At 45.5% G+C, this 14,164-nt stretch overlaps 2 protein-coding genes across 5 annotated transcripts; both read right to left on the minus strand.

Annotated features, from left to right (window-relative positions):
* Positions 1-762: 762 nt before the first annotated feature.
* On the minus strand, positions 763-4,406 carry LOC146889986 (serum amyloid A-4 protein). Of its 4 annotated transcripts, none has more exons than XM_087901429.1 (4): positions 4,248-4,406; positions 3,479-3,633; positions 2,339-2,477; positions 763-1,966 (listed from the first exon to the last, which is right to left on the minus strand). In XM_087901429.1, exons 2-4 carry the CDS (start codon positions 3,567-3,569, stop codon positions 1,804-1,806), a joined length of 393 nt encoding a protein of 130 aa, XP_087757555.1. In that variant the 5' UTR covers positions 3,570-3,633; positions 4,248-4,406; the 3' UTR covers positions 763-1,803. The 4 variants fall into 4 exon arrangements, with proteins under 4 accessions (XP_087757555.1, XP_087757557.1, XP_087757556.1 ...); XM_087901431.1 differs by having other exon boundaries at positions 3,479-3,581; positions 4,248-4,405; XM_087901430.1 differs by having other exon boundaries at positions 3,479-3,627; positions 4,248-4,405.
* A 5,675-nt stretch (positions 4,407-10,081) lies between these two features.
* On the minus strand, positions 10,082-14,022 carry LOC146889984 (serum amyloid A-5 protein-like). The gene is made up of 4 exons (XM_087901436.1): positions 13,883-14,022; positions 13,250-13,344; positions 10,765-10,903; positions 10,082-10,349 (listed from the first exon to the last, which is right to left on the minus strand). Exons 2-4 carry the CDS (start codon positions 13,338-13,340, stop codon positions 10,211-10,213), a joined length of 369 nt encoding a protein of 122 aa, XP_087757562.1. The 5' UTR covers positions 13,341-13,344; positions 13,883-14,022; the 3' UTR covers positions 10,082-10,210.
* Positions 14,023-14,164: the final 142 nt, after the last annotated feature.

The following is a 14,164-nucleotide window of genomic DNA, read 5'->3' on the forward strand; positions in this document are numbered from 1 at the left end:
TGCTGCTTACCAGATTATTCTCCATGGCTTGTTCAGCCCACTTTCTCTCTGTCTGTCTTTGTTTTTTGCTTTTGTTTTCAAGATAGGGTTTCTCCGTGGAGACCTGGCTATCCTAGAACTCACTCTGTAGACCATTCTGGCCTTGAACACAGAGATCCACCTGCTGCTGACTCCTGGGGGCTGGAATTAAATGCATGCAGCACCACTGCCCTGCTCAGCCCCACTTTCTTATTTAACCCAGTATTGCCTGCCAAAGGACAACACTGTCCCAGGGGCCTATGACCTCTGACACCAACCATTAATCAAGAGAATGCCCTACAACGCAAGGCAAAGTGACCCACACTTTAATCTCAGCATTTAGGAAAATATTTGTGAGTTTGGAGACAACTTAATCGATACAGTCAGTCCTAAGCCAACCAGGGTTACATAGTGAGAATTTGCTTTGAAAGAAAGAAAAAGTAAAAGAGAGAGAGAAACTCAATTCTCAATTGAGGCCCCACTTCCCAGGTAATTCCAGCTTGTGTCAATTGAGAAAAGGTCAGTTAGGATGGAATGATTGGATAAAGTAAATTATTGGAAATTTTCAAGGAAATAATAAACAGTGAGGAAAAAGAGAATACATTTCGGTCTGCTCCTCTAGCTTTGTCAGACATGCTTTTACACACACACACACACACACACACACACACACACAGAGACGCACACACGCACGCACACATACTTTCTTCTTGAACATACTAAAAAACAACTAAGACAGAGCCATTATATTAATAAGATATATTTATTGAGTATAATATAAAGGATCTGAATGATAAGAGCCATTATCTTAGTTTAACTGGAACCATGTTTTCTTGGCAGTGCACATAAGTGTGCATCTTTCAGGCTTTGATTTTTTACACTTTAAAGAAATACAGCGTGCCACCTCTACATGTTTCTGATAACCTTCCCTGTGACACAGGCTAGCCTCAATTTACAACACAACCAGGGCTGGCCTTGAGCGTCTGGTCTGTCAGCCTCTACCCACCCCAGTGCCAGGAATCTAAGTGTGCACCATCACCAGGTTTATACAGCTTTAGAGAAACCTCTAGGGATTTATGAGCGCTATGCAGGCACTCCTGACCTGGGATCTACCTGTGGTCCCCAGTGCAGTGTCTAGGATAGGATTCCTAGGGTAGGATGAGGCTTTCTCGAAGCAGTGTTCTCTATATGAGAAGAGGCCACAGATGACAAGGTCTGGAGTCAGACCGTGCATAGGACGTGACTGATGAGGCAGAGTGGCATCACTACACAGAAGAACCTGGGAACAACGATGACAAAAACAGAGAGGCCCGGGAATGACCAGAAGATGTTGGGGGTTGGGACACACATCAGATCTATATCAAGGAGGAAACTGATGGTCAGCAGACTTGAGCACACCAAGAGCAAACTCTGCTTGCCGAGGAGCCTGACAAGGTTGTCAATGCTTTGCTAGCAAAAATCTGCTTGACAGGGGAAGCTAATGGTGCTACTGGCTGGAGCATATTGGGTGGGGTTGTGTGAGGGGCCTGCCTGGCTTTAGGTTGGTGCCCAGTGGTCACAGCTCTTCCTCTACTCATCCTCTATGTGAGGATACACAGCAATTCTTCGCAGAAAATATTTCTGAGAGTTCCCAATTTCCACCAACAAATTCCATCCACAAAGTATTTGTTGGCTATTTCTAGATTCTCTGCGGTTCCTGTGGGCACTGAGAACAAGGACATACTGTCATGGGGAGGGGAATACGTCTTATGGCCTAGTCCCCTCAGAGCAGCCTGTGTAGGAGGCTCAGAACTTCTCAGGGAGACCATTGGGTCTGAAGTAATTAGGGTTCTTGCCACTTCGGCCCCATTCCTCAGCTTTTTTGGTAGACTCCAGGCTTTCCAGTCCAAAGTTTCTCATTCCAAAATAATAACGGTTTAGGAGGCCTTGAAAGTATTTCTTGCTGGTGCTGAAATCCAAGGAAGGGAGACAGGATATGAATGCCAGAGTGAGACAGCCCCACCTCAAAGGCCCCTCCTCCTCACCTATCAAGGAATGACCCAGAAAACACTGGAGGAGCAAAAACTTAGCCACAGGAAAGAGGAAATATCAGTCCCTTCGGGAAGGGCCTCAGCTTGCTTGTCCTTTTCACACCCCGTGACAAGATGGATTTGAGACCGCATCTTGGTGTTCACTGTTTCGTTGTGGGTGTTATCCACCCTCACTCCCCAGCCTTTCCCTCCTTTTCTTGCTCTCCAGACCACCCAGACCCTGCAAGCACAGACAGTGGGAGAGGCCACAGGTAGGAACAGTGAGAGGCCTGAAGCAGCAGGACCATTACCTGACTATTTTAGCAGCCCAGATGCCTCCAGCTCCCCTCTGTTGAGCCTCAAAATTTCCCCGAGCAGAAAAGTATCTATCTGAGTTTGGGTAATTGGCTTCTAGATTGTCCCGATAGGCTCTCCACAAGTCCCAAGTACCTATGAAGGAAGAAAAGTTACAAAGGTCAGCCTGGGGTCATTGGAGAAGTGAAGGAATGCAAACTTTCTGTGGATTTCCACATTTTAGCCCTTGACAGTTTAATCCTTTGAAATATCCATGGAGGTGAGTGTATGTCTCTTGGGATGTCTTCCGTGGTGTTCATAAGCAGGGCACTTCTCCAAGGATGATTTTGGGTTGGACTGATTGAGAGATGATGAGTCCTGGCTGGGTGTCATATAGATCTGTGTGCACACTACACAATGTAGGGGTGGAGCTGTCACGTAAGAGAACTGAGAGGTGGCATTGACATCCCAGGCATACGATCCAGGAACAAAATTGTGCATGAGAAGTGATGGGGAACGCATTTTAACCATGGCCACTAAGAAAAACACAACCAATAGTGTGTATTAACTACTTTTCTCATGGTGGTGATGAAATCCCTGACAAACAACTTAGGGAAGTGGGCTGTATTTTGTCTCACAGTTTGAGGAGAACACACGGTGCGGTGACCAGTGTAAATACATAAGTAAACAGTGGTATTGAAATACACATAGACTTGCAATGCTGAGTTTCCAGGACTCCTACATCCTTGTTCTTGGTTGTTGTCTAGAATAGGAGGGGAATTGTGTAGAAATAACTATCTGCAGGTATGTGCACATTCACTTAGTTCATGTGTCTCTAGGAAATACTGAGTGCTCACTTACACTCCAAGACTGGCAAATTTGTGGACTGTAAATTTGCTCTGTGGAAGACACTCTCTGGAAGTTCCGACTCCTCTGGATCAGTATCAGCAATACAGAATGGACCTTGTGGCCCTGTCTGAGGATCCCTCAGGAGGTGCCAAGTGACCAGTGTAGAGTCAAGAAGCCACATAAAGCCACAGTCCTTCCCTGACTCCGCTCTAGGTTTTAAATGCGTACCTGCTCTGGACAGCAATGTGGCCTCTGCTCAGCGTGCGTCCTGGAACAGTTAGCTGTGCCCATCACCTCTCCCTTCTCACCTTGTACGGCCTCCTTGAAGAACGAATACCAGCCATCACCACTGACTCCCATGAACAAAGAGCAGAAGACAAGGATTGGGGCAAGCCTCATGGTGCTGCAGAGCTATGAGAACAGTCGCACAGGCTGATGGTGGCACACACCTGTAGTCCTAGAACTCTCAAGGCAGAGGCAGGTTAATCTCTGACTCTAAGGCCAGCCTGGTCCTCAAGGCAAGTTCTAGGGCAGCTGGAGCTACACAGTGAGACCTTGTCTCAAACAAAGAAAGACAGATCGGCACTTTTAGCAGTAAGACAATTTAACCTGCATTTTTATCTTTCGTCTCTGAATCGTTTGCTGCAAGGATGAGAATAATGGGCTTTAGAACTCTCTTCCAGATCATTGATTGAATAAACAAGATTTTCAGGGAATTGTTGGCTAGCAGTCCTCTTGAACTTAGTGACACTGACTGAAGCTGATCAACAAGCCTTTCCAGAGTTCCTCTTCCACTTAGACCTCAGTGATACAGAAATGCAGTCCACACAGATGTCAGTCCATAGCCTGTGTTCCTAGGATGTCTGAGGCCCAGGCTTTCATCCCCAGCCTCACCACACAAAGCAATTCCAGCAGCAAAGGCCTTTATTCCCAGCACTTGGGAGGTGGAGGCAGAAGGCTCAGATGCCTAAGTCCATCCACAGCTATGAAACTGGTTCCAAGTCAGCATGGGCTTTGTTGGACCCTATTTCCAGGGGAAAACTGCTAGAAACATAATTGTTCCCAATTAGAACTTACCAGCTTTATATGAAGTTGTTCTCAGGAGTACAACAAGAGCAACACTCCCTGGAAAGAGTGCCAGTTATGTCCCTTCTTTAGCTGAAGATCCAGAGGACGTAGGGCTGCTAGGACTAAGCGGCGATGGAGCAGCTGCTCTTTCTCCTGGCTCTAATATTGATGAGAAGAGCCCTGTTACATCAAGCTTGGCAGAATCCTTCTTGCTCAATCACTCCTGTAAATAAACAGCCCCAGGCTGGGACAACAGTTCAGTGGTAGAGTGCTAGTCTAGCTTGTATGAGGCCCTGAACTCAGTATCCAGCAGCACAAAGGAAGAAAAGCTAGCGTATTGAGTCAAGCGCTGCTGTGTTCAAAATAGCGTTATTCTGAATTACCCTAAAATGTTTTTCTTTTGACTTCGTTTTCGTAATTCCTACCTCCTTGCTCCAACTACCCTGGATGACACACTGAAACGAACCCTTTCTTCCCCAATTTGTTTTGGGTCATGTTTTCTCACACCAATAGAAACCCTACTAAGACATGGGCACAGTTCTGAAAGGCCAGACTCCTAAAGGTCAAGGTCTTGGTGACTGTAGTTGCTTACAAGGAATCCCTGTTACTTGATACAATGTTCACCCAGCCTCTGGTTTCATTTCTGTGGCTGTGACAAACACCCTGATGCAGAGAGACGCAGAGGAGGAGCGGGTTTATCTGGCTCACAACCTGGGTTGCAGTCCATGACTGCAGGGAGTCGCAGCAATAGCAGGTAGACAGCTCACCACAGCATGTCTGGTCAAGGGCAGAGAGAAATGAATGCACCCGTGCTGTCTGCTTGCTGTGGCTCTCGGTTAGCTTTCTTCATTCTTACACAGTTAGGACGCAGCACATGAAAGGGAACCAATCATTGTCAGGGCCAGTGTTCCCACCTCACTTAACAGTCAAGAGAACCCCCATAAACAGACAAGCCCACAAACCAATCCCATTTAGCAATCTTCAATTCTAGATCATGTAAATTTGAAATATAAAACTCACCAGCCCAGGGGGCTGGAGAGATGGCTCAGAGGTTAAGAGCATTGCCTGTTCTTCCAAAGGTCCTGAGTTCAATTCCCAGCAACCACATGGTGGCTCACAACCATCTCATAATGGGGTCTGGTGCCCTCTTCTGGCCTGCGGGTATACACACGGACAGACTATTGTATGCATAATAAATAAATATTTAAAAAAAAAAACTCACCAGCCCAGGGAAGACTGTGGGGACACTGGCAGTGAGACCAGGATTTATTTCTACCATTTGTTCTATCTTTTTGGAAATCATTCTGGAGAGATACCTTGCTCAGCCTAGACATAGGGGGAGAGCCTTGTTTCTGTCTCAATGCAATGTGCTAGACTTTGTTGACTCCCAATGGGAAGTCTGACTCTCACTGAGGAGTGGATGGTGGCTGGGATGGAAGGTAGGGGGTGGAAGGAGCAGGAGAAGGGGAGGGAGTGGGGGTTGGATCTCACACGTAAAATGAAAAAGATAGCTTTAAAATTTTTTTTTACAAAAAATTTTAGATTTGTGATTTCTTTAAGAGTCTTTAAAACATTCCCTTTCAAAATAAGCAACAAAGTGATTGGTCCTTTTTTTGTAACGGCAAAATACAGTCTGTCAGTAAAGACCTGACTGAGAAGAATACCTTGCTTGCCTACGTGGTTAATCTCTGACAAGCTGTTTGAGTATGAATGGATATTAGTTTTGGGGATGCTTGGTTTTTCACTTCTAATACAAGAAATGATTAATTATGTAAAACCACGCTATTTTTACTGTAAAAAATAAAAAGTCCCAGCCCACACGGCTTTAGCACAGCTGTACACATTTGCCAACTGCACACATGGAAGGACCTAACTGAAGGCTCTACATATTTCTTCATGCAATGTATGATTAAAATGACAAGTAGCAACCAAGTCAGGGTGTTAACCCAACATTTAGGAGGCTGAGATAAGAGGTCCATGAGTTCTGAGCCAGCCTTGACAATATAATGAGAACCAGTCTCAAAACAATATTAAAAAGGCAATAAGTAGGCGGGGACGGTGGTATATGCTTTTAATTATAGCACTCAGGAGGCTGAGACAGGTGCAACACAGATTGCAGGGCCGGTCTGGTCTGTACAGTGAGTGAGTACCAGGATAGCCAGGGCTACAGAGAAACTCTTTCTCAACACAAAACAGGCAAGTTTCTATGTTTGTCTAAATCATGAGGCACATAAATTGAAGCCATGAAATTAGCTTTCATGGATAAGGCTGCAAGTAATCTCTCTCTCTCTCTCTCTCTCTCTCTCTCTCTCTCTCTCTCTCTCTTTCCCTCTCTTTCCCTCTCTCTCTCCCTGATGGAGATGTTGGTAGCTGATGGGCTCAGGTTCTCATTGGCTTAGTTGATGCCGAGTCACAGAAGAGGGCAATCTAATTTGCTGAGTCCATGAATTGAAAGGCTAATCCCACTCACAAACATTCCCACACACAAATTAGCGCTTAATCTCCACACACACCTTCAGAATATCCATTTGTGGACACCGGTTCCCTCACATTGAAACACCCTGAAACTTAGTTCAATCAAAGTACATTCTGGAGACTTGGGGAGGCCTTGAAGTTTTGGATGTTTGATGACTGGATTTATGATTTGTGGGTGTACATTTGTGCAGAATGCTGGTGCAGTCATTTCTGTAGTCCTTCCTGCCTTCTTTCCTTCTTCCCTCTCTATCTCCCTCCCCCCTTCTTCCTTCCTTCCTTCCTTCCTTCCTTCCTTCCTTCCTTCCTTCCTTCCTTCCTTTCTTCTCTCTTCCTTATATTTTTTTTTGGCTCTGACAATTAAAGCTTGCCTGGAGATCAGAGGGCAGAGCTAGCCACTAGTTAACCATAGAGGCCAAGCAGTGGTGCTATATACTTTTAATCCCAGCACTTAGGAGGAGGAAATACAAAAATCAAGAGTTCAAGGCCACTCTGGGGCATATTAATTTGAACCGGTCTTAAAGAGAAACAGCTGGGTGGTGGTGCTGCACACCATTGATCCCAGCACGTAGGATATCATGCCTTTGATCCTAGTACTTGGGAGGCACACATCTTTAATCCCAGAACTAGGAATGTGGAAACATGATCTAAAGCCCATTCAGTCTGAGGATTCACAGAGACAGGACCCCCACCCATTCAGTCTGAGGATTCATAGAGACAGGACCCCTACCCATTCAGTCTGAGGATTCATAGAGACAGGACCCCCACCCATTCAGTCTGAGGATTCATAGAGACAGGACCCCTACCCATTCAGTCTGAGGATTCATAGAGACAGGACCCCCACCCATTCAGTCTGAGGATTCACAGAGACAGGACCCTCACCCATTCAGTCTGGGGATTCATAGAGACAGGACCCCCATTTGGTCTGAGATTTAGTAGAGGAAAGAGGTTTCTGGTGGCTGCTGCTCTGCTTCTCTGGTCTTTCAGCTTCCACACTAATATCTGACTTGAGGTTTTTATTGGTTAAAACTAATTAGGATCACACTTCACTTTCTTTCTTTCTCCTCCTCCTCCTCTTCCTCCTCCTCCTTCTCCTTCATCAATTTGTTTAAAGTATTTGTTTAAAGTATTTGTTTAAAGTAAAGTCTGTCATTATTGGTGGAAATGATAAACAAAAAGAAATGTTCTGAAGGGATGGGTGAGGACTCGATGATTTGTACATACTTTGGAAAAAGCTCTGAAATTGGTGGAATAAAGACCAACTTGGAAAGGTGCGGAGATGGTGCGTTAGGAGGGATCAGAAGGTGCATATAGACAAGACAGGATGTGTTAATTACTGGGATTTTTTTCTTTCAATTTGCAGTGCAGAAGCTAAGCTCACTCTAGGAAACTTTCCCTGCATTTGTCTTGGAAGCAGACACCCACTAAGACAGATAAGTGGAGAAAATGAATGACACACAGGACAGTTGTATTTGATATAAAAGGAATTATTTTGGAAGATGTCAAGATGCCTAAGAGTATGTTTGTATGGGTAAACGTGCTGGATTCAGAACTACGGTGAAATCTTTTCATGGAACCAGTCCACAGCAGTAGCCAGTGTTGTTGGGCCAACACAGAGAGCTTTGGAAGGAGTCCAGAACTGTGCTCTGCACATAGCACTGGGGAAGCAGCACACCAAGGATTGTCAGTGATGCTGACAAGGATAGAAGGGGAAGGAGGGACTAGTAAGATGATGTTACCAAGGAGAGGATCCCGAGAGGCTGATTCTGGTCACCATTAGAAGACTGTGCACTGAAAGCCAATCCAAGTGAGGGGCTAAAGAAATAAATATTTAGAACTTTGGACTGAGGCCACAAACTCCCTTCTTCATCATTTGGGGGCTCCATGGGATGGTTGATACCCAGAAGTCAGAATGACATCCTCTCTCAAAGATGCAATAGACTGTAAGTTGAAACCATGGGGATGCCTTGTTGGTTTTCACAAACAGGGCTCAGTCTGCTCTTCAAAGCCATTTGGAGGAAGTGTGGAGGTGTCAAGGTATGAAAAAAGGGAAATGTTGGCTAGCAGAGATAGATTTGGATTTCACATATTATTTGAATTATCCCTTATAATAAGTGTTTACAAGTAAGAATTTTTTTTCAAAGATGACATCCAGCATGCAAATGTGGGTATTCTGCCACAGACATGGTCAGGGGTATAGTGTTTGCTTCCAATAATACAACTTTTGGGTATATGTTCAAAGGATGCTCTATCATGCGACAAGGACATGTGCTCAACTATGTTCATGTCAGCACTGTTTCTTATAGACAGAACCTGGAAACAACCTAAATGCCCCTCAACTGAAAAACGAATAAAAAAATGTGGTACATTTAAACAACAGAGTACTACGCAGCAGAAAAAATAATGACATCTTGAAATTTGCAGGCAGTTGGATGGATCTAGAAACCATCTTATTGAGTGAGGTAACCCAGACCAAGAAAAACAAATATAATATGTACTCACTCATAAGTGGCTTTTAGTCATAAAGCAAAGAAAATCAGCCTACAATTCACAATCTCAGAGAACCTGACAATAATGAGGACACTAAGAGAGACATACATGGATCTAATCGACATGGGAAGTAAAAAAAAACAACTTCTAAGTAAATTGGGAGCATGAGGACCATGGGAGAAGATTGAAGGGGAGGGGAGAGGAAGGAAGGGGAGGAGAGAAAAATGTGTAGCTCAATAAAAATGAAACCATGAATAATAAACAAGGCAGACAGCCCCTGGAAGAGCAAATGAAGAGGCTATTCTCTGACCTCTAAAACAAACACAAAACACACAAATGCATGCTTCTGCACAGGCAGGAACACACACACTCACACTCACATACACACACTCACACACACACACACACACACACACAGACAGAGACAGAAAATCTGCATATTAGAGACAGTGAGCTATTATTCTAATATAGTGGATAGAAGTTGGTCAATAATTGGATTCTAAAGTTTTCTTGTGAGGACAAAGGATCAAGGTAGCAGTGGCTGAGGCAGAATTCACCCCTGCAACCTTAACAGGGGTGTATCCCTGTCTACAGGGGTATAGAAATATCAGAGAAATGCAGTGAGGGAAGAGAAAGTGCTGGAACACAGTAGATACAGAGGGTGAGGTCAGGATATGAAAAGGTCTGAAAACACTATCTCTGTACCTTCAGGACTTGAATCGTCACGTGATTCCCGAATGGGGAGTGGGGAAGTCATTAGAACTATCTATCTATGTGACCTGTGATAAGACAAGACCTAAGCCATACTCTATTCCAGACTGTGTTTAGCATTGACCCTCTATACCAAACAGATCTACCACTGAAAACACAATGACAGGAAATTTCATCTTATGAATTTATTGCACATGCACTGTATGTTCTCCATGCCCACAGTGTGCACAGAAGTAAAGAATTCCACGTCCTGTCCCCAGAGCCCACAGCACAGCCCCCTGAGGCTGAAGGGAGGATGCTCAGTATTTTTCTGGCAGGCCTTTGGGTCTGTAGCGATTGGGATCATTGCCACTGCGGCCCCATCTGTTGGCTTCCTGGTCAGCCATGGAATCCTCATGTCCACGGCCTATGAGACTCTGAATGTTCTCTCTTAGATCACTAGGAGAAACAGACATGGAAGAAATCCATCGTCAATCACCAGAGCCACAGTACACCTTCCCAGTTCTCCCATTAGCATGGAATGGCCTTAGGGAATCCAGGAGGGTCAGGGAAGGATGGCCTGAAACACAAACCCTGCCAGGTCCAGTCTGTACTGAACGACCATCACCAGATAGACAGGACTGAGAATCACTCCCTGTCTGCATTTGGAAGCAGACCTACCCATCTCGAGAAGAGCGCTGGCTTTGTCCACAGCCCAGGATCTACACTGAGCATGAATGGAGGAAGTAACTGCATGAACAAGTGGGCAAGGACACAGATTGGCATGACCCTCTCTGGGGCTCATCCACCTCTGGTCTCCCAACATAGTCAATCCCTCCTACTCAGACCCAGCATCCCAACAGTCTGTGTTTACCTGAGGACTTCAGCAGCCCAGACTCCCCCGGGACCCCTTTGGGCAGCATCATAATTCCCTCTAGCATGGAAGTATTTGTCTGCACCTATCCAGTTGGCCTCCTTCATGTCAGTGTAGGCTCGGTACATGTCCTTAGCGCCTGGGTGGGAAAGACAACAGGAACATGAACTAAAGACTCTGCCTATGTCTTAGAGAGGATGAAAGGGATGAAAAGAACTCATGGCTTGTGCCTGTGGTCAGAGCAGCCTGAGACCATGGCAGAGAAGAACACTGTCCAAACGTAGCTGGTCCCTCCAGGTTACTCCTGAGAGCTGTTAGAAGATGTTTCTGTGAGAGCTGGTGCTGCAACTCTCCCCCTACTTGGGAGGGCTGGTTCTGGCACTCTGGAGAGATGGCCTCACCTCTTACTACAGGTATGGGAGAACTAGTCCAGATGGTATGGGCTTAGAAGAGCTGGCTCTGCCCCTCTCCTGAGACGGTGTTCTCAGTGGCCCAGACTGACCAGCTCGGCTTCCATCCAGACCCACATGCTGGGCTTTGGGCTGGCCCACCCTAGAAGATGTCCTGTGGACACCAAGTCCATGACATCCTATCAAGTGGAGAGGGATGTGGCTCACAGCCTAGTCCCCTCAGTACAGCCTGAGTAACCAGTAGAGAACTTCTCAAGCAAGGCCTGAGGTCTGAAGTGATTATGGGTTTTGCAACTTTGGCCCCATTCCTTGGCTTTCTGGGTGGACTCCAGGCTTTCCAATCCATAGTTCTCCACTCCAAAATAATACCAGTTTACGAGGCCCTGAAAGTATTTCTTGGCTATGCTGAAATCCAAGGAACAGAGACAGGAGGTAAATTGGAGGCCCACCAACAAGGGCCATCCTCCACTCCTACCAAGGAATGACCCAGTAAATACCGGAAGAGTTAAAATGTAGGCACAGGGAAACTAATATCACTCTCCTGTGCAAGGTCCTCAGCCTGCTTCTCCTTTCCACAACCTGCGACAAGATGGATTGAGACCTCATCTTGCTCTTTACTTTTTTGTTGTGGGTTTTATTTATCACGACTCTCCATCCTTTCCCTCCACTTCTGGATTTCTAGAGCAACCAGACCCAGCAGTACAGACAGCAGGAAGGAGCGGCCACAGGCAGGAATGGTAGTGGCATGAAGCAGAATGGGCATTTTCTGATATTTTTATAAATCTGGGTGTCTGCAGCTCCTTTTCATTGGGCCTTGAAGTTACTCTGAGCAGAGAAGTATTTGTCTGGTTTTGTAAGTTGGCTTTTAGATTGTCCCAATATGCTCTCAACAAGACCGAAGTCCTACAGAGGCAGGAAACTTTAAACGCAAACCTGGGGTTTCACTGCAGTGTTGGAGGAATGCAAACTTCCTGTGGATTTTCACATTTTCACCCTGAAAGCAGAATACTTTGAAATGGTCCATGGGGGTGAGTTCATGTCCCAAAAGAGGGCTTCCCTAGAGACCCTAAGGGGGAGACCTTTTCCTTGGATTAGACCAAGTTGGATTAATGAAAGTTGTGGAATCCTAGGCGTTGTCTTCTATGAACTGTGTATACTCTGCACAAAGAGAGGTGGCACTGTCACTTGAGAGAGCTAACTAATGAAGCCAAAATTCCAGGTGAAAGCTCCCAGGACAGTAAGAGGAGACAGAGAATGCATTTTTACCATGGCCACTGAAGAAAACACATCAAAGCGTGTATACTAACTATATTTCTCATGGCGGTGTCAAAACTTCTCACACGGAACTTAGCAAATTCGGCTGTACTTTCACCTGTATGTTGAGAGGACTACATACATGGTGGTAGGAAGATCTAGAATAAATAAGTAAGCCATGATGTCGAAATACATGAGGACATGCAATGTTGAATTTCCAGGAGTCCTACACCCTTGCTCTTGGCTCTATGTCTAGGATAGGATGAGAATTGTGTGGAAGGTACTATCTGCAACCATGTGCACATGGACTAAGCTCATGTGTCTCTAGAGACATACTGAGTGCTCCCTTACTCTCGAAGACTGGTTAAATTTACTGTCTGTGAATTTCACTGTGGAACACACTCTCTGGAATGTCCTTGATTTCACAGTCCCCAGACACAGAAGTGAGCTGTTCATCACCTTCCACAAGGGGGCAGCAGATGCCCTCTCCTGTTGGCGAATCTGCATCTTTCAAGTACAGATTGCTCCTCTATTCCTGTGAAAAAGCTGCTCTACTCACATTGTGTGCTCTCAGGCTTGGGATCCTCACAGAAGAGGTCAACACTGACCATAAAAGTTCAGAACTACATAGCAAGAGCGACAATGTTCCCCTATCCAGCATACTTCAAAAAACAAAAACAAAAACAAAAACGTTTGCCCTGAAGTGTGTCCCTTCAAAAAAAAAAAAAAAAAAAAAAAAAGTTTGCCCAGAGTGTGTCCCTGCTCTGGTAAATACTTGGAATCCACAAATACAACCTCCTGCCCTCATCCTTTGTTCTTACCTAGACCAGCTTCTTTGATGAACTCGATCCACCTTTGGCTGTCAACTCCCAGGACCAAGAGACACAAAATGATGGCAATGGAAGGCTTCATCCTGCTGTAGGGTCAGGAAACACAGGATGAACACTCCATTTTATGGGGTGGAGGATGCTTCTATGAGCTGTCCTTGTATGCCAGCACCAAATCCCACTAGATTTTATACAGAAATTCACACACATGTAGAGAGATGATGGAAGTGGATTCCAGGGACCTTCTAGCTTCCCATTTCCACGTGTTTCATTCAACTCCCCGTGCCTGAGAGCTTGCAAATGGACCACTAGTATAAAGCACTTGGCATTCTGATCTTGCCAACCAAAACCCAACTGTACAGGAAGCTTCTGGAGAGGCGTGTGGTGGCTTTATTGCCATCACAGTCTCTGCACTCTATCTAGAGAAGGCTGACTCTGCCCTCGCCTGAATTCACACAGAAGCAGACAACAAATCCCCATGCCAACAGTCCTGCCTCCTGTGAATGCTAATGCATCTAGTACATTCAGGAGAGAGACAGAGCAAGAAAACACAGCCAGTGAATACTGGCAGGAAACAGAAGAACAGAGTCTGCAAAGAGCAAATGCTGGAAAGTTCTGACAACTCACCTGGGGCTCAGTTCCTGCTGAGACCTTGGGTGAGCGGCTTGTGTTACTTGTTGAGGAGATGTCACTGGGGCTATCTATATATATTGTCACTTAGCTAGTGGAGAAATCCCCTTTTTGATCTTGCATAATCCTACTTGGCCATAACTTAAGTTTCAGGACACAAAGATTTCTCTTGACACAGTTTGGCTTTCCCCTATTGTGCAATCTACCTAAGCTCCGGAATGCGGCATGTGGAGCTTCCAGAGTCTTCCCCATCCTGACAGGAAATAATCAAGGTAAGCA

Source organism: Myodes glareolus, chromosome 24 (assembly GCF_982192425.1).
Source record: "Myodes glareolus chromosome 24, mMyoGla1.1, whole genome shotgun sequence".
Taxonomy (NCBI): Eukaryota; Metazoa; Chordata; class Mammalia; order Rodentia; family Cricetidae; genus Myodes; species Myodes glareolus.